Here is a 27,636-nt window from a genome sequence, read left to right as displayed (position 1 = left end):
TCAAAAATGGCTGTACTTGAAATGAATGGGAGACGAATTTCATCTAGTGGAAGCGTTTGGAACTGCAGCCAAACTAAATCTGACTGAAAGCTCATTTTTTGAGATATCAAGCTCAAATTTATAAAATAAAATAAAACTCGTTTAGGTTTATGCATTTCATTTTGTTGCAGTTTTAGAGTAAAATGTGTTTTGTAAACTATATATTTCATATAAAAATTGAAAATAGTATTTTTGTGTAACTTTTTTGTTCACTTTTTAAAACTTCTTCTTTAAGAGACCAAACTTCAGTCTGTGATCCAAAGATTTAAGATTTATGAGTTTATGTTGTAAATTTCATTTTCAGGTCTATACTGAGAAAGTGAATAAATGGATTGTAATTACTGCATAAATATAATTCAATACCATAAAATCCCCTACAAATGCAAAAAATTAAAAAACATTATCAAACTAAAGTACAGTACATTCATTTCAGTGAAATAATAAAAGGTCATTTTTGAGCAACACTCGAGGAGATTTTTACCGTGACATTTTAATGTGTGTTTGAGCATTTGAAACATTACAGTGAAACCATCAGCATGATGAATCGTTTCCAAACGTGTCTGTTGTGTGTTAAACTCCTGTCGTTTCTGTGTGGGACGACACCAAAAACATCTGCTGCTTGTTTCTCATTCCGCAGCACAAACAAGCTCCCATTTCAGAAACTCGCCAAAAATAAACAACCGTCAGAAGAATTCTTCCGAAAAATTTCCATTTTTAAGTCACAATGTATTCATTTTTTTATAGTTTTATAAACTTTAAAGTGTATTTATCCACAGAAATAGTTTGCTCACAGGCCTGAATCTGGACTGGAGGAATGACACACACAGACTCAAACCTCTTAAAAAACGTGTTTTAATGGAACAGCTGTACAGAACACACTTCCTCCCTCTGTGCAGCTGCCTCCCGCCTTCCCATCATGCAATGCAATGTGTAAACAATGAGTGTGATTCCCGTATGAGGGTCTCGCCACATGAAAAGACCTGAAAGGGGCCCACGACCGGCCCCAGAGCACCAGATGATCACATGACCTCTGATATTTACAGTAAACAAAAATCTTTCTTTGGCATTTTAAAAATCATCAAGATTAAAATACAGTTGTAAATAACATTTCACCTATGAATGATTGCATATAATATCCATCCCAGAACGCACCTCTCCCCTCACACACAGTATACATGTATCCCAGCATCCCGAGAGCCGAAGAAAACCTACAATAAAATCACATTTATTCGTCTATGGATTCAGATTCATGTTTTCAAGTTATGGTTTTAGTATCTTAAAATATCAAATAATTATTTGTGTTTAAGTGTAAAGTTTTTCGTTTTATTAATTTTCCATTATTAAATTAAACTCAGCATTATATTAGCAGATATAATATTTTATTATATCTGACTGCTGATATGAGTGTTGATATTATACACACGTTTATTATTTCACGATGGAGACGCAATCTGGACTTTCACATCAAACACTGAAACAACTGCTCAAACTGTAGAATAAAGATCATCAGTGAACGACACTCTTCCCCTCAGATAATCTCGACGTTATTCAAATCTAAAGTTGTGTCTGTTAATATTATTTAATGGATAACATGAACTTCAGCTGTGTTTTCCTCAGCAAAGATGAATACATCCCGTAATAAATGCATGAACTAATGGAGATTATTGGAAAGTGTCACCAGAACTGTTCCGAACTTTTGCAGGATTTTGAGGAAAATGAATCCCTGATATGGATGAATCTCTCCGTGGCTCAGAAGTTCTGGTCCGGCTCCACGCACGATCCGTCTCTGGCGTCGGGACAGCGGCAGGAGAATCCGCCGGGCCGCGGGAGACACAGGTGCGAACAGCCGCCGTTCTCAGCGGAGCAGTAGTTCAGGCCTGCAGGGCATTGTGGGTAAGTGATGGTGATGCCGTATGTGCGTGAACGTCTCTGAGGGAGAAACTCTTCCACCTCCATCCCATCCTGATGCTCCATAGCAACCACCGCTTCCCTAGCGACAAAACAAAAACACAAGCATCTATTCAGTGAGTCGGGTGGTGATTCAATCGGAGTCTTTTTGAGCGATTCATGAAAAGAACTGATTCGTAAGAGTCATTTGTAAGTGAATCGGACCTTCTCCAGTCGGTGTAGAAGAGCTTCCCTCCGTAGGACACTATGGCGAACGGATACTGGATCCCTTCGGTCAGTTTCCTGCGGAGACGAGAGAACGGATCCATACACTCCACCCGACGAGTGCCTGAAACACACACACACACACACACACACACACACACCGCTTCAGTGATTCATCAGAGAAAATCATCACTGACGCTCAACCATCATAATTCATATCGCAGACACTGACATGAGGACAAAATACAAATAAAACACTCGTTTTAAAATAAAAACAATCAAAATAAACCACATACTAAAATGAATTAAATCATGAAAATGTCAAATAAAAATATATAAATCATTTTAAAACCAAAACAGTCAATATAAGCCACTTACTAAACATAAATAAAATCATAAAATGTCAAAGTAAAATAAATAAATTACTAAAAATTAGTTAAATAATAAAAATGTAAAATAAAAAAATAATAATTTAAAATTAAAAATGGTAAAAAAAACAAAAAAACAATTAAAATAAATGAATTAAATAATTAAAAAATGTAAAATGAATCATTTTAATAAATGTAATAAATCCTTTATTAAAGCTGGAGAATATCGTCTGACCTGCGTCGGCCCAGCACAGCTGCCGGCTCTGGGGGTCATAGGTCAATCCGTTGGGCAGCCCCAGGCCGTCCTGCACCAGCACCGTCCGGTCGGTCCCGTCCATGCTGGAGCGCTCGATCTTCGGCCCGTCTCTGTTCCAGTCGGCCCAGTACAGGTGTCTGCAGGACGGGAGAGAGAGAGAGAGGACGTCAGCATGTCCCAGCATGCTCTTCTCACGCTGCTGTGACGTCACACGTACCCGTGGGCGGGGTCAGCGATGATAGGCCGAGGGTTGATGAGGTCATTGTCGAAGAGGACGCGGCGGTGGCTGCCGTCTAACCGCGACACCTCGATGCGGTCCAGGATGGAGTCGGTCCAGTACATGTTTCTGGACATGTGATCGATGGCGATTCCTTCAGGACTGCCCAGATCTGCTCGCCGACACACGACAGACACCAGAGACGTTCACAGACGACACACAAACATCGGAACGCCATTATATCAAGTGACAGTTATTTCATATTTGTTCATCCGTCACATGGTTTCCCAAACTGGGGCTCGTCAACGAGCTGATGAAAAGATAAAATTACTGAAAATTAATAAAATCATGAGAATTAAAATGATTGAACATCTTGATATAAAAAACAAATAAAATTATAATTAATTATAATGTATAATTAAAATAAATCATTTTAAAAAAACAAAAAAAATACAATTAAAATAAATAAATGATTTAAAAATAAATCATAAAAATATAAAATTTAAATAAATCAATGATGAATAAAAATAAAAATAAAACACTTACTAACATTTATTAAATCATAATTCACAGTTAAAATATATCATTTTTAAAATAAAAAATAAATAAAACACTTAAAAAATAAATAATAAAATATAAAATTTAAATAAATAAATGATTTAATAAAAAATAAAACACCTACTAAAAATATATCATAAAAATATAAAATTTAAATAAATAAATGATTTAATAAAAAATAAAACACCTACTAAAAATATATCATAAAAATATAAAATTTAAATAAATAAATGATTTAATAAAAAGTATATATAAAACACTTTCTAAAAATTAGTTTAATCATAATTCACAGTTAAAATATATCATTTTTTAAATTAAAAAAACACTTAATTAATTAATTAAATCATAAAAATGTCAAATAAAATATATAAGTGATTTAACAAACAATTAAAAATTTACTAAAAATTAATTAAATAAAAAATGTAGTTAAAACAATCAAAATAAGACATTTATAAGATTTTATTAATTTGTAAAATATGAAAAAACAAAAACAAAAAAAAACAAAAAACAAAAGACTTTGTCACCTAGGGGTATGAATGATGAAGCATTGTTTAATGTGATGTTATGAAATATGATCATTAGATGTAAAGGAGTATTATTAATGATATCACAGACTTATTATATATATATATATTCCATTTTATTATATAATTGTTGAGTTAATAATGTGATGTGGTGTTAATGATTATTTAATCACTGATCTTGATTGGATATTGATGATTCTTTGTGATTCATGATGTTTTAAATACAATGGAGTTTGAATACAATGTTTATGCCTGATGAAGATCTTACGATCGAAACGTTGCTAATAAAGTGTCTTTCTTATTGTTTTGCAAGTTGATAGTGTGCGGGATTCATTTTTTTGTTTTTTCATATTTTGACTTTATTAGTCTTCTTTCCTACGCACCTATCTATCACCTACAGGTGTGCGACGCTAATCATTCATTGATTAATTTGTAAAATAAAATATATATATATATCATTTTAAAATAAAAACATCAATATAAAATGCTTATTAGAGATGAAATATTTAATCTGTCTACCTGCATGTCATGTGACCATTAACCATGAACATGCAAATGTGTTGGTAAATTATTGAAATATTAACTTAAAATCTCAGGGAATATGAGTAAATAAGTAAAGTTCTAATGCAGCGGCGTTCGGGTCATGTGACATGAGGACTGTAAAGCACACACCTCTGCTGACGAGGACGCTGGTTTGGCCGCCCGTGATGGCGGCGCGGCTGATGGCGGGTTGTGTGATGTCGGACCAGTAGACGGTCTGTTCCACGCAGTCGTACGCCACAGCGATCACCACTTTACCCTGAACACACACACACACACACACACACAGAATCATCTGGTTTATGAGTTCTGTGGCTGGAACATGTCGTTCTGACCCACGAGATGATGGTGTGTGAGGTTTAGTTTCTGTGAACTCCACAGGTCAGTGTGTGAGAAAAACAACACAGAACAAACATCTAAACATTCTTCAGTCAAGATACACTTAAAAATGACTTTATATTGAGACTTTAAAGGGTTAGTTCACCTGAAAATGAAAATAATGTCATTAATTACACAGTTCCACACCCGTAAGACCTTCATTCATCTTCAGAACACAAATTAAGATATTTTTGATGAAATCCGAGAGACTCGTCCATAGACAGCATCCTTTCTGGACCTTGAAAGTGTTGATTATATGGACGAGTCTCTTGGATTTCATCAAAAATATCAGTGTGGAACGACATGAGGGAGAGTGATTAATGACAGATTCACTAAAGTCACGCAGAGAAGCGAACAGTTAAAGGAACGACACCACAGTTATTTCTGCGGCTCATGCATCTGCAGGCGATTCTCTTTCAGACGATGAATTTATGGCAGGAGAGTCATGTGACGTGATTTACTACAGCTTACGGTCAGTTCACTGCTGTTTACACCATTATTCAACAGCCTGTTTGAAGCTGTTTTGCACATTTAATTTAGTAAATCTGGCCCTCAGTCTGATTTTCTGACAAATCTATCAAAGTTTGTGCTTAAAAACAAGATGGGTTCAGAAAATCATCTTGTTTTCCTTTTGAATTCAGTTTATTTTTCTGACTCCACTGCAGATATTTGTTCTCACTTCATTCTGATTCATTTCATTCTCTGCATTTCTCTTCTCCAGTAAATATACCGTGATTTAAGAAAGCAAGACACAAACACTGAGGAAGAACATCATTTTCTACATCAACTCTACATTTTAAAGGTTTTGTTATCCGTGCATCTGTATGTTCAATAAATAACACGTTTAAGCGTGATTTAAGCGTGTGCGAGCGCCGGACTCACGGGCACGTGCAGAAGCGTCCTGGCCTCGTCTGCGCTCATGCGGCTGCCGTCCAGTGGGAGGAGCTCGATTCTGCCGCTCTGAGCGAATAAGAGGTCTGCTCCGGGAGTCAGAGGGCTGATGTCAGGCCTGGGGGTGGGGCCAATGAGGGGCGGAGCCACATTGTGATCAATGCCTATGGGAAGAGGGAGGGGCTTGTGTTATACTGAATTCAATATCATTTAAAATGTCAAAGTCAGGTGAAATCAGTAATCATCAAATATTCTGCGAAGGCTCTTACACATGGGTCTGCGGCCCGCTTCGGTTCTGGAGCCGGGAATCTCCTGTCCCGACGCGTCCACGCACCAGCACTGCCCGAGGCCGGCGTGACACTGCAGGGGTTCGTACGCGCCATAGCCGTCGCAGGAGGGCACGTACTGACCGAGCGCCGGACGCGGGCGGAAGGAGGAAGAGGTCGAGGCCAGCGCCGCGGCTCTGTGTCGCTCGCACGCCGTCTGCTCGCCGCCTGAAACACACGACACGAATCACAGAGCGGAGAAACTACGAGAGTTTGATCATGTGACATACTCAAATCCAGAACATTTACTGAGATGATGGAAACTGTCTGCCACACACATGTTCTGTCTGGTTCTGTGTGTCTGGGTTTCGGGGCCCGGGGCCTTCAGGAAGAGGTTCTGGTGACATCTGGACCCGCCGCAGACCCGTCACCACGTAACAACTCATGTGGCTTTAAGAACATGAAGACTATTTTTACTTTTTTATTGATTATAATCCATAATTAAGCATATTTCCCTCTTAAATTTTTTTATTTTAAAGTACAATTGTAAGTAAACATCACAACAGCGTTTGTTGCACTAAAATGAATCCATGCTGAATTATTATCATTACTTTATATTTTAAGTATTTTAATCATCATATCTGAACTGGATGATTTTTGCTGCAGTATTACAGCCTTAAAAATCCTTTAAAAGGCACAAATACATAAATAATAAACAAACTTTAAAGTAAATTTGAAGTACACATCTTAATTTGTTTCTGGACTGATAGTGAATTATTCATTAATTTTGTTTATTTAATTTTTAAAGATTATTTATTATAATTTGTATTTATTTATTTTTCTACGGAAGAGGATTAGGGCCAAGCAATAATAAAAAAAACAAAACCATCTTGAGATTAAAGTTGTTAAATTACGAGAAAAAAACTCATTAAATTTCGAGAAAAAAGTCAAAATAAAATTTTGAGAATAAACTCGTTAAATTACGAGAAAAAAACTCGTTAAATTATGAGAAAAATTTTACATTTCGAGAAAAAAGTCAAGATAAAATGTTGAGAATAAAGTCATTAAATTACGAGAAAAAAGTCGTTAAAAGAACAAGAACAAATTCGTTAAATTATGAGAAAAATGTCGTTAAGTTTCGAGAAAAAAGTCGAGATAAAATGTTGAGAATAAACTCATTAAATTACGAGAAAAAAACTCGTTAAATTATGAGAAAAATGTCATTAAATTTCGAGAAAGAAACTCATTAAATTATGAGAAAAATGTCATTAAATTTCGAGAAAAAAGTCGAGATAAAATGTTGAGAATAAACTCGTTAAATTACGAGAAAAAAACTCGTTAAATTATGAGAAAAATGTCATTAAATTTCGAGAAAGAAACTCATTAAATTATGAGAAAAATGTCGTTAAATTTCGAGAAAAAAGTCAAGATAAAATGTTGAGAGTAAAGTCGTTAAATTACGAGAACAAATTCGTTAAATTACGAGAATAAATTCGTTAATTTAATGACTTTACTCTCAACATTTTATCTCGACTTTTTTCTTGAAATTTAACAAAATTTTCCCATAATTTAACGAATTTGTTCTTGTAATTTAACTACTTTTTTTCTCGTAATTTAATGACTTTGTTCTCAACATTTTATTTAGACTTTTTTCTCGAAATTTAACAACTTTAATCTCGAGATGGTTTTATTTTTTTATTATTGCTTGGCCCTAATCCTCTTCCTTATTTTTCTTATTTATTATTTGATCATTTTAATATTTATTTTGATAAAAAAATTGTATCTGGTGCACATTATTCTGAAGAAAAGAGATGCATGTTTAAAAAAAAAAATGCATTTGTTGCAGTGCATTTAATTAATGCCAAATATATTTAAATTTTAATTTAACTTTATTTTAATCGGTGTATCTCAACAGGATGATTTTCATTACAGAATTACAGTGTTAAAAAAACTAAAAATAAATATATAAATAATATATTCATAAATTAATACATCATACATAGTCAAGCGCTTAATGCAAATCCTCCAAACACACACAAACACGCATATTTGTTTATATTTTAATTTTTTACTAAGGGTCTCTTATAATGATATTAGGCAAGCTTTTGTGTGAAAAACTGTCGAAATTAAGTTTTTAATGACTATCAGGCTGTGTTTCTAATAAATCCGTAGCAGTGCTTTCACTGACGCTCGGATCATCAGGGATAAAGTTCAGCTGATGTTGTGATTCTCGTCCCTCATCAGCTCAGTGTGATTGGATGAGACAAGATTCTGAACAACCAATAGGTGTTAATATGTAAATGTAGACGGTGATGTGTAAAGACAGAAGAAGAGCTTCTGACAGAAACACTAGAGGACACTGGGAATGTGCTGATGGGCTGTAATTATCACGGCGTCAGAGACTGACTTCTGCCCTCAAATTAGGAGAACGACACGCTTGAACAAACAGACTCGCAAAAGTGCGTGAAGTATTCGCCGCGGGGGAAATGTGCGGCACGAACATGAGAGCGCTCACTTCAATCTCACGTCAAGATATTTCATCTCAAAATCAAAAGAAAAAGAAGAAATAGCCTATTTTAGGACCATTACGATTTGTGCTGAAAAATCTGAAGCAGCACAACACTGATAATAATCATAAATGTTTCTTGAGCAGCAAATCAGCATATCAGAATGATTTCTGAAGGATCATGTGACACTGAAGACTGGAGTAATGATGCTGAAAATTCAGCTTTGATCACAGGAATAAATTACACTTTACTATATATTCACATAGAAAACAGCTGATTTACATTGGAATAATATTTCACTAATTTTACTGTATTTTTGATTTAAAAAATTTGAGAAGAAAACATAAAAAAATTATTTCAAAAACAAAAAAGATCCTATTCCAAACTTTTCAACATATATACAGTACATATATATCTAGTGGTTGAGTGTATCCTGCAGAGGGTTCAGTGAGATGAATCTGACGGGACGTATTTTAATCATAAGAATCACACAGCTGCAGATGATCTGTACAGTATATAAGGAGGAACGGATCCAGACACATTCCTGAACGCCCGTCTAAACGAGAAACATGTGATAATGTACAGCGACCCTCATCCCGCAGAGGAAGGAAAACACCGAGACAAACGAGTGTTATCTGACCATCGCAGACGAACGACAAACATGTGAGGTCTGACCTTACTGTTTATTGTTCATTATTTTATATTTATTTAATAAAAAATATATTTTATATTTAATTAATTTTTTTTCAGAATATGTTTTTTTTTTATTTCAAGTAATGAACATTTTCGTTACGGTTAATGATAATTATCATGATTATACATCATCATACCAGAACCAGGTGTGCAGCTGAAGCCGTCGCCATGGAAACCGGGCCGACACTGACAGGTGAAAGAGCCCTGGGTGTTGTAGCAGATGGCATCACTATGGCAACGGGCCGTCTGGCACTCGTCAACATCTGTGTGAGAGAAAGAGACGATGACATCATGCTGCACTGTAGAGCAGTTCGGTCGAGTGTGTGGAGGAATGCACATCTGCTGTGTGTTAATGAAGCGCGTCTGCCCTCACACACACACACACATCTCTGTCCGACTATCAGTGATAAATGACCAGCACAGCTGTGCCGCACGAGCATTTCCTGTCCAGATGACAGCATTTCCTGTCTTTCTAGGGGCCCTGCTGTCTGTCACTGCTCTGAGACACTACAGCAATTCAACATTTCTGTCCATAAATACAAACTAAAACTAAAACTGAAATAAAAATGAATTACACTTAAATAACAATATTTAAAACAAAAAACTGAATGAAATCATATGAAATGACTAAAAATTAACATGAAAAATAAAAATATACAAATAAAAGTGAATTCAAAATATTAATAAAACAACACTGACGAAAAGGACCATCATAAGTGACTGATTCGAAATCATTAAAATCAGACAAAACAAGGTTTAGAATTATCTAAATCAACTCAAAATCAACATACTGATTTTAAATTCACCCCTTTTTTTGTCTTTGAAGAACCAGGATTCACACATTATTGGGAAAACCTGGATATACGAGGAAGCCTCATTTTAAAAGTGTGATTTATAGACATGGAAATTAATCAATAATAATTAAATTATAATAATAATCATCATCATTTAGAATGAAGACACATTTCTTGAGTTATGCCAAACTAAAATATTTCATCAGGTATAAAATTTGAGCGCAAAATCTTTATCCGTTAAATATCAAACACATGGAAAAGGAGTGAAAGCTCTTCAAAGATGAAAGTGTAAAAATGTTATAGAACTGTAAGTGTACAGTAAAGCAATATTTTATACAAAATGATTAATTTTTAACTCTAAAATGGCTATAAAATCAAAAACAAAAAGTTGATTTCATAAAAATTGAGCTGCTGAAGGTTTTAAAGTCTCATTTTCATGGTGACAGTGTCTGATTTCATAACGGTTTCACAGGATGAATTCTGAGTGAAACCTCATTTATAAAGGCAATAAAGTGTGACAGCTACAGAAGATACTACACATGGACGATATCACAGGTATCGGCCGATATATATGTTCATTTTAATGTTATCGTTGAAAATGGCTTATTTCCTTCAGCTGAGACACTTCAGATGTGCAAAACTAGATTTTATTTAGATTTATCAGCCAATATATCGGTTAATCGGGCTTAAAGAATTATCGGTTATCGGTAAAGTTTTCACTAGAAGACACTCCACCTGACCAGGATGAACATGAACTTGTCATCAAAATCTGAGCTGGAACAAACATGATAACAGATATGTTCATGTTACCCTGACAGGTCCGTCCGTCCCCGGAGAAGCCCGGCAGACACGCGCAGACGTAGGACGAGGCGCCGGTGTAACGGCATCTGGCGCGTTCGGGAGCGTCGCAGTCGTGCGTTCCTCTCTGACAGTGATCCACAGGATGCTCCGTTTCTGAACAGAACCCACCAATGCGAATCAGAATCAGTCACACACTCAAGAACCCTGCAGAAGTGTTCGGTCACATGAGCGTCTCTCACCGACGCAGGTCCGTCCGTCGCTGGCGAACTCAAACCCGTCCAGACACTCGCAGCGGAAGCTTCCGGGCTGATTGATGCAGACGCTGTACGAGCCGCAGATCTGAGGGCTTTCTGAGCACTCGTCCACATCTGACACACACACACACACACACACACACACACACACACACACACACACACACACACACACACACACACACACACACACACACACACAGGGCTTTATTTACTGATGGAAACACTCAGGGAAGGAACAAGCAATTCTTATAAACACTGTGAGTTCAAAACAATATGAGTTTTTAAAGGCCAGTGAGGAATGACACACAAATACTTCACAATTTAAAGCATATATTATTTTTCTTTAAAAAAATGACATTCAATTCAATGTTTTTTATTCCATTCTAACATTTTACTTTTTTATTATAAAGTAATTTTCATGTAATTAAATATTTATAAATGTAATTTTATATGTATATATATATATATATATATATATATATATATATATATATATATATATTTATACATTTAATAAAAAAAAAAAAATATATATATATATATATATATATATATATATATATATATATATATATATATTATATTTATGAAGACATCAGATGCAAAAGCCTCTAAGGCAATCTGAAATTTTCTTATAAAATAAGCATTTTTATCAAGCTCGTATGTTTAGGTTCAGTAATTTCACTTTAATGGCAATGAAAAGGACCATTTTTTAATTGCCATTAAAGTGAATTAAAAGTATATATATATATATATATATATATATACAATATTAGTGCTGTCAAATCGATTAATCGTGATTAATCACATCTAACATATATGTGTGAGTATATATATATTATTACATTTATATACATATATATTATATATATGTCTGTGTGTTTATATGATGCACACACACACATATATATATATATATATATATATATATATTTGAATATAAATGTATATAGTTTTAGAGATTAACACAAATGAGAATTAAATTTTGCTTATTTAAAATATAAGCAAAATATTTTTTCTTCTTCTTTCTCTTGATTTCAGTGTAAAATATGACCTGAACATGTTCTGGAGTGTTTTGTGAAATTCAGCTCTTAGTAAGTAAATGTTGATTTGATGTTGACTTTAAAATGAAGCACTTAATAGAAAGAGCAGCACTAAATCACAGGTGTTTGTATGTATTCTCTGATATATGTGGCGGTTTGTACATGAAAAGCAGATATTTAGATCTTCTGGGACAAGAAACAGTACAGTAAACCCTGAGGCCAGATCGCATGAATTAAATCACTGTATATACAGTCTTGTCCGCTGGGTGTTTGCATTGGATCATCGCCCCGTCTGAGAACTGGGAGCTTCTTTGAAGTCAAATTAAATTATAATATAATTTCTACAACTAGATTTCTCAGTGCTGAGAGTAACGAGGGATCTTCAGTAACTCAATGCAGATGTCTGAACTCAGAATGTTTCCTATTAATAACACAAACATACACAATAATCTCTGAAGAGAGCGATTACCGTAACAAACCCGTCCGTCTCCAGTGAATCCAGCGGCGCATTCGCAGGTGAAGTCTTTGCCTTGAGCCGGACGGCAGACGGCGTTGGTGTCGCAGCCGTGTCTCCCGGTGAAACAGGGGTTTTGCTCTGGGATCCCACCTGAAAACACATGAAAACACTGCGCTCACTTCCAAACCATAATGCATATAAATATTGAACCACATCAAAAGCTACAGTACGACCACAGAGCAGAACTGTCTTCTGAATCATAAAGCACTTTCATTTATGCATGAAAACTCCTGCAAACTGACCAATCAAAGAAGCCACAAAATACTACTTCCTTTTTTAACCCTGTCATTTATACACATCATTTAACTGTGGCAGTGACTTCATGCTTCACAAAGAAGCGCATTTGGGCTTGTTAGAGTTTAAAACTGAACAAGACGCAGTGGAATGAGCTTAAACTAAACTAAACTAAACAACTGATAGGCGTTTCTTCTGATATACAGACGCGTTTGAGGTCACGGGATGCACGGATCTCCCGGCAGATGCTGTGGTTTAACTCGGATCAGCTTACATAAACCAGCACTTTAACCCAGAACACACAAACACACCGCAGTAATAAACATCAGCGGGAGACTGAGTTAAATCACACATATGAACTTCACTAGCAGCTGCACTTCTGTTTACAACTGACTCACACAGAGCTTGTAACCTACATAAACTAGCGGTCAAAGTTTGAGCTCCATTAGATGCTTTTGTAAAGACATTAAGGATGCATTAAACTGATCAAAACCGACATTTATAATATTACAAAAGATTCTATTTCAAATAAATGCTGTTCTGTTGAACTTTTTAACCTGTTAGCATTCCACTTTACCACCCATAGTACAAATACCATTCAAAAGAGACCTTAGGACTGATAAGGGGTTAACATATATTCACATAGAAAACAGCTATTTTATATTGCAATAATATTTCACAATTTTACTGTATTTTTGATCAATTTGTTGAGTTAGTGTTGATTTAACCCAGTGTTGAGTTAAACCAGTGATGAGTTACTGTTGAGTTAACCCAGTGTTGAGTTAGTGTTGAGTTAAACCAGTGTTGAGTTAAACCAGTGATGAGTTAGTGTTGAGTTAAACCAGTGTTGAGTTAAACCAGTGATGAGTTACTGTTGAGTTAACCCAGTGTTGAGTTAGTGTTGAGTTAAACCAGTGTTGAGTTAGTGTTTAGTTAAACAAGTGTTGAGTTAGTGTTGAGTTAAACCAGTGTTGAGTTAGTGTTGAGTTAAACCAGTGTTGAGTTAGTGTTTAGTTAAACAAGTGTTGAGTTAGTGTTGATTTAACCCAGTGTTGAGTTAAACCAGTGATGAGTTACTGTTGAGTTAACCCAGTGTTGAGTTAGTGTTGAGTTAACCCAGTGTTGAGTTAAACCAGTGATGAGTTACTGTTGAGTTAACCCAGTGTTGAGTTAGTGTTGAGTTAAACCAGTGTTGAGTTAGTGTTGATTTAACCCAGTGTTGAGTTAAACCAGTGATGAGTTACTGTTGAGTTAACCCAGTGTTGAGTTAGTGTTGAGTTAACCCAGTGTTGAGTTAAACCAGTGATGAGTTACTGTTGAGTTAACCCAGTGTTGAGTTAGTGTTGAGTTAAACCAGTGTTGAGTTAGTGTTTAGTTAAACAAGTGTTGAGTTAGTGTTGAGTTAAACCAGTGTTGAGTTAGTGTTGAGTTAAACCAGTGTTGAGTTAGTGTTTAGTTAACCCAGTGTTGAGTTAGTGTTGAGTTAACCCAGTGTTGAGTTAAACCAGTGATGAGTTACTGTTGAGTTAACCCAGTGTTGAGTTAGTGTTGAGTTAACCCAGTGTTGAGTTAAACCAGTGATGAGTTACTGTTGAGTTAACCCAGTGTTGAGTTAGTGTTGAGTTAAACCAGTGTTGAGTTAGTGTTTAGTTAAACAAGTGTTGAGTTAGTGTTGAGTTAAACCAGTGTTGAGTTAGTGTTGAGTTAAACCAGTGTTGAGTTAGTGTTTAGTTAAACCAGTGTTGAGTTAGTGTTTAGTTAACCCAGTGTTGAGTTAATGTTGAGTTAACCCAGTGTTTAGTTAGTGTTGATTTAACCTAGTGTTGAGTTAATCCAGCGTTGAGCTAGTGTTGAGTTAATGTTGTGTTAACCTAGTGTTACGTTAATGTTGAGTTAACCCAGTGTTGAGTTAGTGTTGAGTTAACCCAGTGTTGAGTTAGTGTTGAGTTAACCCAGTGTTGAGTTAGTGTTGAGTTAACCCAGTGTTGAGTTAATGTTGAGTTAACCCAGTGTTGAGTTAATGTTGAGTTAACCCAGTGTTGAGTTAACCCAGTGTTGAGTTAACCCAGTGTTGAGTTAATGTTGAGTTAACCTAGTGTTGAGTTAATGTTGAGTTAACCCAGTGTTGAGTTAATGTTGAGTTAACCCAGTGTTGAGTTAGTGTTTAGTTAACCCAGTGTTGAGTTAATGTTGAGTTAACCCAGTGTTGAGTTAATGTTGAGTTAACCCAGTGTTGAGTTAACCTAGTGTTGAGTTAATGTTGAGTTAACCTAGTGTTGAGTTAGTGTTTAGTTAAACCAGTGTTAAGTTAGTGTTTAGTTAACCCAGTGTTGAGTTAATGTTGAGTTAACCCAGTGTTTAGTTAGTGTTGATTTAACCTAGTATTGAGTTAGTGTTTAGTTAACCCAGTGGTGAGTTAATCCAGCGTTGAGTTAGTGTTGAGTTAATGTTGAGTTAACCTAGTGTTGAGTTAACCCAGTGTTGAGTTAGTGTTGAGTTAACCCAGTGTTGAGTTAATGTTGAGTTAACCCAGTGTTGAGTTAACCCAGTGTTTAGTTAGTGTTGAATTAACCCAGTGTTTAGTAATCCAGTATTGAGATAATCCAGTGTTGAGTTAATGTTGAGTTAACCCAGTGTTGATTTAACCTAGTGTTGAGTTAGTGTTGAGTTAACCCAGTGTTGAGTTAGTGTTTAGTTAACCCAGTGTTGATTTAACCTAGTGTTGAGTTACTGTTGAGTTAACCCAGTGTTGAGTTAGTGTTGAGTTAACCCAGTGTTGAGTTAGTGTTGAGTTAACCCAGTGTTGATTTAACCTAGTGTTGAGTTAATGTTGAGTTACCCAGTGATGAGTAAGTGTTTAGTTAACCCAGTGTTGAGTTAATGTTGAGTAACCCAGTGTTGAGTTAATGTTGAGTTACCCAGTGATGAGTAAGTGTTTAGTTAACCCAGTGTTGAGTTAGTGTTGAGTTAACCCAGTGTTGATTTAACCTAGTGTTGAGTTAACCCAGTGTTGAGTTAATGTTGAGTAACCCAGTGTTGAGTTAATGTTGAGTTACCCAGTGATGAGTAAATGTTTAGTTAACCCAGTGTTTAGTTAATGTTGAGTTAATCCAGTGTTGAGTTAATGTTGAGTTACCCAGTGATGAGTAAGTGTTTAGTTAACCCAGTATTGAGTTAGTGTTGAGTTGTTTTAGCACTAGGCTGTGAATGTTCACGTTTGCTTTAATTGTATCTTGAGAGTGTAAGTTTCCTCACTGTGGATGGAGCCGATCTTGTTGCTCATGGCGAAGCGGATCAGCTGGTTGCCGGAGTCATACATGACGAAGATCTGGTCGACGCTGAGCTGTTGGCTGTCTGGCACCGAGCTCATGAGCTCCTCGTGTGGGCAGCTCTGGAAGCGGATGCTCTGCGTCCACAGGTAGCTGTGTTTGCGGACGCTGCCGTCAGGCATGTTAACTGTGTAGTCCCGCCGTGAGGACGACGTGATCACTGCAGAAGATCCAAGACAAACAGCCCTTCACCGTTATTAGAAAATAACTTAAATCTTGTGTTAATTATTCCACTTAATCCAATAATCCTATAAAGGAAATACAGGCACTTCATTCACAAGCATCTACTGTAGAAACCTTTGATCGACAGAGTTTGTTACCTCTTAAAAACGATTTATGAGCTTGAAATTATGATATTTCTGACTGAGAACGGCACTCACGGTTGCTGGAATACTGGTAAATCTCGTTGTACGGCTCGATCTGGACCGTGGCTTCACGCGGCACCTCCGGGATCCTGCCGTCCAGATGTGTGCTGACCACCAGGTGATCGTGCTCATCGATGCCGCCGAACTCCTGTTTGATGGTCAGCCTCTCGTTGCCGGGCTGGAAGATCACCTCGGCCTGGCGTGTGAAAACCCCTCCTGCGGACACGGAGAGAAGGAGACTGATGAAGGACCCTCGACCCTGAGCATGTGTTTCCACTTCAGAGGAAACAGCTGCAACTCAATCTCACAGGAAAGGCTTGTGAACTTAATATCTCACTGAGAGATGAGAAGAATGAGAAGCAGGAGACTTCATGAGGCACAATAGTTCATCGATTCACAGTGAATAATCATAATAATAATGTTGATAAATAATTTCAGTATTAAGGCCCGTTCACTCAGAGGACTATAACTATAAAGATTTAATAATCACTCTAATTCTATAAGAATAGCAGAATTATTGGTTCCAGCTGATGAACGATAAAAACACTGACAGCCAATCAGAATCCAGAGTTCGAACATTTAAGGTGACAGATGATGAAAATGCAGCACTTATAACAAACAAAACAATATTGTGCGATAGTGTGGATGCTAATATAGTTATAGTTATATTTATTATCATACTTCTCATTATAGTTATATTTATCATTATACAGTAGCTATAATACTAATAGTTTTCGTTACAGTTATATTCACTGTTATGGTTATATTTATCATTATAGTTAACGTTATAGTTATAATTATCGTTATAGTTAACATTCTTGTTATTGTTATAGTTATCATTATAGTTATATTTATCAATATAATTATTGTTATAGTTAACATTGTAGTTATCGTTATAATGACCGTTATATATATCATTATAGGTTTCATTATATTTATCTTTAAAGTTATCGTTATAGTTATCATTATAGTTATCACTATAGTTATATTTATCATTATAGTTACTTTTATAGTTATCATTATACTTATATTTATTGGCAGTTATCATAATGATTATCGTTATCAACTGAGTTATCTTTAAAGTTATCATTATAGTGATCATTAAAGTTATATTTATCGCTATAGTTATCATTATAGTTATAGTTATTTATTATTCAATTAATTCTGTGTTTTCAGAGGTAATGCAGAAAAAAAAATCACAATTTATGTTACAGTTAATATTATTAATTTAATATCAATAATAATAACAATAACTTAATGACATTATTCATATTAGTAACAATAATAATATTGTTAATAGTATTAACTTTTTAATACTTAATAGTTTTTTTTTTGGTCAGGCAAAAAGGTGCCGGAGCCGGTTTTACCGATGAGGCTGAAGCCGTTGTGATAGTTGGGCTGCTCCAGTGCGAACGCCCATCCGATGGCCTCTCCGAGAGCAGGCAGCGGCTGTAAGGAGGGTCCGATGCTGGCCGGGATGCTGCTGACAGCGATGTACGCCCGGCCGTCATTGGCCACCACATACGAGTGCAGGTCATTGTTGGAGAACTCCACAGGAGACGGAGAATTCCCAACGTACAGTCTGCCGTTCACCTTCCCGTTCATCCTCTGAGGTTTGCCTGGAGATTCGGAAAACTGCGGCATCATTCACTGCTCCATTACGACATTCAGGGATTAATGGTTGTTTAGTGAGAATGGATGTTTATATACAGTGTTGCTTGGGATCAGGCTAACTACATCTAAAACCTTTAAAAAACTAGTTTGCTATAAAATAAATATTAACCGACATGAATTAAGTTTATTCGTAATTGTATTTTATTTCACTTAATATTTATTTTATTTTAACGATAATCACCCTGGTTGTGACACAATCGTCCGTTCCAATGTTCCAATGTTCCAACTCACCTTCGGCGACGCAATCCTTGCCGTTGCCATAGTAACCAGGTTTGCAGTGACAGCAGTATCCGTCTGCGTAATCTCTGCAGTCGGCGAAAGCAGAGCACTTGTGCTTGTTGCTGGAGCACGTCTCGTAATTATAAGAAAACACTGTAAAAACATTAGATATATTAATATGAAACTTAAGGCTAACTCAACATAGTCAAAGCTTTTCTCTCACCGTTGACGCTGAGCTCGTCTTCATCGATGATCAGCACCTCGGGGTTCTGAGGCTGCTGCGGCGGCACATAACGGTACTGAAACTCGTCCGGGGTGGACGACTCTGAGAGCGTCTCTGGACGGCTCGTGAGCGGCTCGTACGGAGGCTCCGAGGTCTGAACGCTCGTCGGCTCAGGAGCGGGTGTGTCGACCACAGTCTCCTCCGACGTGACCTCTGTGACCTCCGTGACCTGTCCGGGGACGATGGAGGTGAACAACGGAGACGTGCCGATCTCGAAGACCCAAACGCCAGGCTGGCCTGAGTTTGTCTCCCTGAGGAGTTTGGAGAGGAGTTGCAAACATTAATATTGCACAGTAAACACACACCTTCTGATGGGGTCGAGCACAGCAGAGAAAAACAATGCTAAATGCATAAAATAAAATGCAACTAATCATAAAAAATGGCATATGCATGCATGATTAATGAGACACAGAAAACTATGTATAAACCGTCTTACAGTGCGAGAGCGCTGACCGACTCCTCGCTGTCTTCAGTGACGCGGTAGTAAGATCCTTGAGTTGTCGACCAGCCGAACCAGCCCTGGACAACGCCTTCATTGAACCCGACCTCGACGGGCACGTCTACATCATCTATGAGCGTGGAACCGAACTGCATCTTCTCCTCTGGATACAGCAGGATGGCGTAGGATGCCGAATACATGTTTGCTACAACTAGCTGGAAAGTATTTCTCTGTTTGCATTTCAGGAAGGAAAAACAAAGTTAATTATTTGTCATGCAAAACATCAATTACGTCCATGCAGCATATGTTGTGTTCTGAGCTGAATAATGGCACTGTTGTCTTCTGCTTTACAACTTAAATTATTTTCGATTCATAATTAAAGTAAATTAAGCAAAGTTGTTATTTTCTATGAAACAATCTGTAATGGAAAAAGCGCTTTATAAATAACGCTTGGTCTGCTGACTTCTTAACTAAATTTTGGAACTGGAAATTATCTGAACTTGGAACAAAAAAATTCTAAACTTGGAACGTTCCGATTTCAGAGACATACCGCAAACTCAAATCCATCTCCCCGTTCACTTCCTTGACCCAGCACATTCTCCCAGGTGACGATGACGGCGTGAGTGGGTTCGATCTCCTCGTCACTGGGAAATGCTTGCCTAATGTGATCTGCGGCTCTCTGGAGCACATCAGGACTTTTATCCTGGCGGAAATAGACATAACCGGCACCGTCGGTAGTATCCAGATCTCCTAGGAACGCTGCAATCATGCCAAAACTGGCCGGCATCTTCCCCAGGTACTCGGACTCGTCGCTGGGTTCAGCCATAGATATGAAGCCATTGGTGCTGACCTGCAGAGAGTCCAGAACATGTCATGAAACAGTAGGTCGAATCCAGTTTATGATCCTGACAAACAAACCTTTGTTATTTTTTACTGAAGCACAGGATTAGTATTGATCATATCTAATGCTAGGCATCCGAACAAACCCCTAACCTGATGTTTTACATGTTTGTGCATAACATTAAAGGAATAATACCTCATATCATGTGGCTTGTTGAGAAGAGGTAATTTTATAGACATGCATATCTAGTGAGCAGAATACAGAAAAATATATACTGAAATTTTTAACCTAAAGGGAGCAAGTACAACGAAAACAAAAGCGGACCCAAAATCGATCCCTGAGGTACACCACAAGTTAATGGTACCGTAGATGAAGGAAAATTCCCAACTTCCCCTGAAAATGTTCTATCAGAAAGATAAAAGTACTTAAGGCGCCAAAATGTTCATGTTTATAGTTTCCATCAATAAAAGGATCAATAAAGTATAAAACAAGCCAAAAACTTCTTTTTATGTTGCAATTTTAATAGCAAACATAAATTTAGCTTAGTTTATTATTTATACGAGTAAGAATCAATAGTTCATGATTATTTTATTAATATAAGCTGTTCTTGCACTAAATCCCAGTTTAAATCACTGTCTGCACTGAAAATGACAAAAGCGGCACACGATTAGACATTATCCTGCAGGAACAGACACAACATCTTATCTGACGCCTCATAAACCCAGCAGTGATGTTTTCTGTGATCTGTGGCCTGTTCCAGCCGAGTGCGTCACACTTGAAAGGCTGTTGTGCCACTTAAAGTCTGTGTTTGTGTGTGTAAAAGCTTTTCTTTAACGAGTTTCTTAAAGTGAAACTGCAGGGGAGCTGTGAGAAGAAGAGGTCCAGTTTCTTACTGCTTCCACTGGGCAAACATCTGAGAGATCCAGCAATAATTTCACACACAGAAAACCAAATCCAGTTCTGTTACAAAATCCTCAGGATCTTGAACCTCAAAGAATGCCAAAAGTACAAAGAAAACCCTGATAGCCCTGCTTTGGAGCTGAAGCGCTGCATGCATGAGTGATTTAAGCAGTTGGATGGATCTAAAGAAACGCAAACCGCAGGGATTGACTGGAGGAACACCAACAGAACCTGATTGAGACGTGCAGCTGAAACAAACATTTAAAGCATTTCTTGGCTCATTTGCAGTTTTGTGAAGTGATCCGATGACATTCCTGGGGTCAAAATAATTCACACAAGTCTCAAATTACACAAGTTTCCCCTCGAAACACCTGCTATTATTTAGTGGTATTTCAAGCATAAGCCAAACATCACCATTTCTACAGATCATAGTCATGTTTACTGATTTAAACACACATCTAAGTGCTCAACCAGAAGGCTTAACTTACAAGATGACTGAAAATAAACGAAACAAGCACAGTTTTCCTTCTTTAAAGAAAAGGAAGCCTTTTCAACACTGATAATAATAATAAATGTTTCTTGAGCATCAAATCATCATATCAGAATGATTTCTGAAGGATCATGTGACACTGAAGACTGGAGTAATGATGCTGAAAATTCATCTTTGATCACAGGAATAAATTACACTTTACTATATATTCACATAGAAAACAGTTATTTTACATTGTAAAAATATTTCACAATTTTTTTTGATCAAATAAATGCAGCCTTGGTGAGAAGAGGAGACTTTTTTGTAAAACAAATCTTTCCGAACGCTAGTGTAAATCCTTGTCCAGTAAATGACTGGAAAAGCCACGCAAATTAAAAAGTCCAGGATCCCTGGAAGAACTTTCAGCACTTAAAACCTCTTCAATCATGAAATTTATTTAATTAACAGAAACTAGAAGTCTTGTCCCTTCAAATATTGTTGTGGATAAGAAGTCAAATCAAGATCCACTTCTAAACGTCTCATCTCTTGGCTTCATGTGAGATGGAATGCACAGAATGAGAGTTGTGCCGCAGATCTGACCCACTGACTGACCCCCGTCGGCCCGTGCAGCTGCTTCACACAGCGGGAGGATCCAAACACATCGCCTCAGGAGATCTCAAAGAACCCGGAGGAGCTCCAAACACAACCTCCACCTGGACAACAGGCTGCGGGAAACAAGAAACAGATTGGGCCTGATGCAGCGGTCGAATTCCTGCGGGGAATTCCAAAGACAAACAGGAAATGATCCCTATCGTGTTTGATACGTGAATTACTAAGATCTCTAAATGATCAACATGACCTCTCCTAAAGTCCTTCTGATTGATAGTTTAGATTTATCAAGTAAAAATCTTTTAGTATAATTGTACAAACTTCAGCTCGTGTCGTTCAGCTGTGAAATCTGCACTGATTTTATCAAGTAAACGTAAGAATAACTTTGATATTGTTAGTAATATTTCAGCTGAAGCAGGTTTACTTGATCATCCAGAAAAATCAATATGATAATCAAGTTTATTTGTTCATCTCTCAATCATTATATGTTTTAAAACTAAGCATCTAAATATCATCTTACTAAGACATATTATTGGCAGATATTGATATTTATATGCATTTTATCAGAGCTTTATCTCACTTTTTGGCCATATAAAATCAGCATCTGCACAGTACATATTTTTGAGCCTCTGAATAAATTTACACCATATTCTCATTATTTGAGACTAAATGAGTCATAAAAGCCTGATGTACGTAATCTTTCTTTTAAAATATTTTGTTTAAAGGTTCAACTGAAAAATGTCTTTTTGTCGTTGACACGCAATCAAACTCCAATCACAAACTGACCAATGTAAACTCACAGCACAGGCCTAATCCTGAACTTAAATGAACTCCTGCTGTTTTTATTGTGTTTAAAGCAGGTAACACGGCAACCTTTGTTGGAGACGCTCCATCTGGAATGTAAATGCTGTTGGAAATGAATGGAGCACAGCAGGACAGGAGGAAGTCTCCTCAGATCTGCACTGGAGAGGCTCCGGAGCCTCGGGCAAAACTTCATCAAGGGTTAAAAACCAGAAAGCCCACAAAGAATCACACAATAGCACTTCTGTCTACTGAACGATTGACAAAAGAACTTCTTGACTTCTGTCTGTAAGAGCCAGTGTTTTCTGGAGCTCATTAAGTAGTTCTTGAGTCCGTTTGCAACAACAGGAACGATGTTCCCACTCCAAACACAGGGAGGGATTCATTCGCTGATATCAGCGGACGGGCCGTATGGAATATATCACTCCTACAGGCAGCCGAGAGATATCAACAGACAGTATATGAAGACCAACTGAGGCTTTCCTGGACACTAAACACACTTCCTGAGCTGGGAAACATCTTAAGAAATAGGGCTGGGTAAAAAATATCGATTCTCATTTTTACGAACAAATATTGATTCTTAAATCGATTAGTCTAGTCTGTTTTCAGTTGATGAATGAGCAGAATATGTAGCTCCTCCCATCCAATAAATCGCAATAATCTTTGTTACTTTTGATATGAAGCAAAGTCTCAGATTTCAAATGACGTCCATTTTATTATGAGATTCAAAAAATAAACACAGTTTTGGTGCTGTTTAATGTGGCGTGACGGATCGCTTTAGCGCCTCAGTTAAAGAGAATCATGTGATCATCCTCTCCTCCGCTTTAATACCAGTTACAGCGAAATAAACATGAACATCTGAAGGTATGTTAAAATATACAGTACAACTTACTGAAATCCGTATCATGTCTCGTGTAATCGCTCAATCAGTGCTTCAACCTCGATAAAACAGCTTCAGTGTCACGTGACGTCACATTTACCTCAGAAAAACACATTCAGTGACCATAAACTCATTAGTCAGCTAGAAAAGTGAACTCTAGAAAGATAAATATAGCTATGCACCGTTACATGTTCATTATAATTTTTTAATGTTCTTTAATATTTAATGCATGTTTGAATAAATCAATTAAATTCGATTTAAATGTTTATATTTCAAAAAACGGATTGGAATAGAAATATGATTATGTAATTCTAAACTTTATTTATAATAAAAACATCATTGAGTGTAATTTAAGTGTTTGTGTATAAATAAGTTAATTTAACCTTCAGTATTATTACAGTAGCACCAGCTGACTCTCATGTGTTTACAGCATTAGTGGAGAGATTTTTCCTCTAGAAAATTTGCCATGTACTGAAACTGAAATACTACATCCAAAATAATCGATATCGAATCGAAATCATAATCGAATCAAAAGCATGTGCATATAATCAAATCGAATCGTGAAAATTGTGTCAATACCCAGCCCTATTACCAAACACACTGTCCACTGGTTTGAATGATAATGGCTCCTGCAGTCTGCTTAGATGACTAGTAAACAATGAAACTGTTACAAATCAACCAATATAGTGAAACTTCTGGAGGTTCATGAGGTTCAACAGATGAAATACAGGCACAGATTGAATTTAGTTAAACACTCTGTGATCACAGAACCTAAACATGCATGACTAATTGAGCACATTATAGAGAAATCACTGCAGGACAGACACCTAGAGTAAATATTTACTTCTCTCTCCACTCTTCTCTTCCCATGGGGGGTTTACTGTAGATACACACAGCTTTGAGATCAAGAGAGAATATGTTGGTTTTGTAGACGAGACAAATTTGCAGATCAATATATGATGTGAAACACTTCGATTTCTGCTCCTTTGTGGAGGTGTTTTTGCAAACTGGTTTCAAATCGATTCCTATAGAAATGTCTCGTTTCCTCTTGTGGGCAGATTTCACTTCATTCGTTCAAATAATGAACGCGTTTAAAACTTTATTAAATAAAAAAGTAACAATTATTTCATTTTTTTCTGTTATTTTATTATTAAATTAATTTACTAATGAGATTATTAGAGGGAAAAACACGTTATAATCATTAATATTATTGGTGTATTAACAAAAGATGCGTTACTTACATAAACTTGATCGAACTTTCCTTTGAAGAAGTAGAGCGTTTGCTGCAGCTCGAGCGCTTTAACCGAATCAGTCGAGGAGTCCAAAATCTGGTCGCCGAACTGAATCCCATAATCGAAGAGCTGCTCGCGGGTCAGACACTGGACCGACACGAGCAGAGCCAGAAGCCCAACACTGCACACAAGAACCATTATGAGCTCTAGGAACTCCGTTTATTGTCCATGTAACGGGTCGGGAGTGCCGGTGATGAACTCCAGAGGTTCATATGAAGGGCGGATCATGGAGGAGGAATCATTTACATCACTGCAGATCTGAACCCCCTGAGGGGCAAACAAAAGGTAAGGTGGGGGTGCTCTTAAGTACCCATACTAAAGTCATTTAATTTTACACATAATGTACTCAGAAAATGTACAAGTGTGTCAGAGCACGTATTTAACCATATCAACAGCTGGTTACGAAAATCGATTTAAAATACGTAACGTTACTTGATTTAATCATACTAAAGTGGTTTAATTCGACATATAAGGGACATTATCTACGTTTTTCATCTGGCGCGAAAGTCTCTGAGGGGTAACCATAGCAACAGCGCGCTGCCTGAGGGAGCGATTTTGTTACGAAAATCGGACATTGACAAAACAATTATTGCCGTCATTTATCACTTTATGAATTCATATTTCACAACTAACGTTACATAGTAAAGGTGTTATTGTGTCGTCTTGAACAATGCGTACTCATCGAAGAATTTGAAGACCTACTAACGTAAATACGTGCTTGATTTAATCGAAAATATCGAGTAACCATAGTAAAGTGGTTTAATTCGACATATAAGGGACATTTTCTTCGTTTTTCATCTGGCGCCAAAGTCAGGTCGCCTGAGGCGTAACCATAGCAACAGCGCTGCCTGAGGGAGCGATTTTGTTACGAAATCGGACATTAATACGTAATTTTTCACTTTATGAATTTATATTTCACAACTACACAAAAATAAACTTAGCCTAGGTGTTATGTGTAGTCTTGAACAGCGCGTTCTCGTCAAAGAATTTGAACGCTAGGCCTACTGTTGTTAAAATACGTGCTTGATTTAATCGAATATATTGAGTAATCATACTAAACTGGTTTAATTCGACGTATAAGGGACATTTTCTACGTTTTTCATCTGGCGCGAAAGTCGCAGTAGTCTGAGGGGTAACCATAACAACAGCGCTCTGCCTGAAGGAGCGATTTTGTTACGAAAATCGGACATTGACAAAACACAACTACTGTCGTCATTTATCACTTTATGAATTTATATTTCACAACTACATAAAAATGAACAGGTCTACAAGTCTTGAACAGCGCGTTCTCGTAAGGAACGCTGGGCGACTAGAAATAGCCTAACGTTACTGTTAAAATACGTGTTTGATTTAATCGAACAAATTGAGTAATACTAAAGTGGTTTAATTCAACGTATAAGGGACATTTTCTACGTCAACTGGCACGAAAGTCATGGTCGTCTGAGGCGTAACCATAGCAACAGCGCGCTTGAGCGATTTTGTTACAAAATCAGACATTAATACGTCATTTATCACTTTATGAATTTATATTTCACAACTACATAAAAATAAACTTAGATGTTATATCTTGAACAGCATGCACGTTCTCATCGAAGAATTTAAACGCTGTAGGCCTATTGTTGTTAAAATACGTGCTTGATTTAATCGAATATATTGAGTAATCATACTAAAGTGGTTTAATTCGACATATAAGGGACATTTTCTAAGTTTTTCATCAGACGCGAAAGTCGCGGTCATCTGAGGGGTAACCATAGCAACAGCGCGCTGCCTGAGGGAGCGATTTTGTTACGAAAATCGGACATTGACAAAACACTACTACTGTCGTCATTTATCACTTTATGAATTTATGTTTCACAACTACATAAAAATGAATAGGTCTACAAGTCTTGAACAGCGCGTTCTCGTAAGGAATGCTAAGTGACGAGAAATAGCGTAACGTTTCTGTTAAAATACGTGCTTGATTTAATCGAGTAACAATACTAAAGTGGTTTAATTCGACGTATAAGGGACATTTTCTAAGTTTTTCATCTGGCGCGAAAGTCGCGGTCGTCTGAGGCGTAACCATAGCAACAGCGTGCTGCATGAGGGAGCGATTTTGTTACGAAAATCGGACATTAATACGTCATTTATCACTTTATGAATTTATATTTCACACCTACATAAAAATAAATGCATGTGTTCTGTCTAAATGTTGATTAATCGAAGACTGGAATGCAATGCGAACAAAAAAACTAAACATTTTTAAGTAATTTATAGTAAATACTATAGTGTTTTTGAACTACATTATAGTAAATTGTAGTATTGTTACAGAGCCCCATGTTTGTCTTCCCCTGTGACCTAGTTTCCCCGTTCTGTTGATTAGTTCATTTGATCCACCTGTGTCTTGTTAATCATCCCATCACCTTGTTTAGCTCCCTTTGTTAGTCATCTGTATTTATACCCTGTGTTCCCATTCACTCCTTGTCCGTTCTCGTTGTATGTTAGACGCTAGTTTGGTGTACGCTGCCTTTGTTTATATTAAAGTCTTATATGTTTGTGGA

At 36.8% G+C, this 27,636-nt stretch overlaps 1 protein-coding gene across 5 annotated transcripts; it reads right to left on the bottom strand.

Annotated features, from left to right (window-relative positions):
• Window positions 1-610: 610 nt before the first annotated feature.
• LOC137021324 (nidogen-1-like) lies at window positions 611-27,339 on the bottom strand. Of its 5 annotated transcripts, XM_067387606.1 has the most exons (19): window positions 25,046-27,339; window positions 19,855-20,154; window positions 19,302-19,534; window positions 18,806-19,116; window positions 18,595-18,735; window positions 18,057-18,308; window positions 16,705-16,905; window positions 16,251-16,484; window positions 12,714-12,851; window positions 11,184-11,312; window positions 10,954-11,097; window positions 9,487-9,612; window positions 6,153-6,377; window positions 5,875-6,047; window positions 4,747-4,873; window positions 2,993-3,164; window positions 2,755-2,912; window positions 2,152-2,275; window positions 611-2,029 (listed from the first exon to the last, which is right to left on the bottom strand). In XM_067387606.1, the coding sequence occupies exons 1-19, from the start codon at window positions 25,232-25,234 to the stop codon at window positions 1,789-1,791; spliced, it is 3,618 nt and encodes a 1,205-aa protein (XP_067243707.1). In that variant the 5' UTR covers window positions 25,235-27,339; the 3' UTR covers window positions 611-1,788. The 5 variants fall into 5 exon arrangements, with proteins under 5 accessions (XP_067243707.1, XP_067243709.1, XP_067243708.1 ...); XM_067387608.1 differs by lacking the exon at window positions 6,153-6,377; XM_067387607.1 differs by lacking the exon at window positions 10,954-11,097.
• Between the last annotated feature and the right edge of the window lie 297 nt (window positions 27,340-27,636).

This window comes from Chanodichthys erythropterus, chromosome 6 (assembly GCF_024489055.1).
Source record: "Chanodichthys erythropterus isolate Z2021 chromosome 6, ASM2448905v1, whole genome shotgun sequence".
In the NCBI taxonomy this organism is placed as follows: Eukaryota; Metazoa; Chordata; class Actinopteri; order Cypriniformes; family Xenocyprididae; genus Chanodichthys; species Chanodichthys erythropterus.
Note: the sequence above shows the minus strand (reverse complement) of the source record. Positions and strands in the feature narration are given on the sequence as shown.

What these genes read in the sequence shown, in the direction of transcription:
- LOC137021324 (XM_067387606.1), bottom strand. Translation starts at nt 25,234, where the DNA reads ATGGTTCTTGTGTGCAGTGTTGGGCTTCTGGCTCTGCTCGTGTCGGTC. An exon ending in TTACCAGTATTCCAGCAACC is followed by an intron (nt 16,485 to 16,704) that starts GTGAGTGCCGTT and finishes GATCTTCTGCAG; the next exon opens with TGATCACGTCGTCCTCACGG. An exon ending in AGCGGGCCGCAGACCCATGT is followed by an intron (nt 6,048 to 6,152) that starts GTAAGAGCCTTC and finishes CTCTTCCCATAG; the next exon opens with GCATTGATCACAATGTGGCT.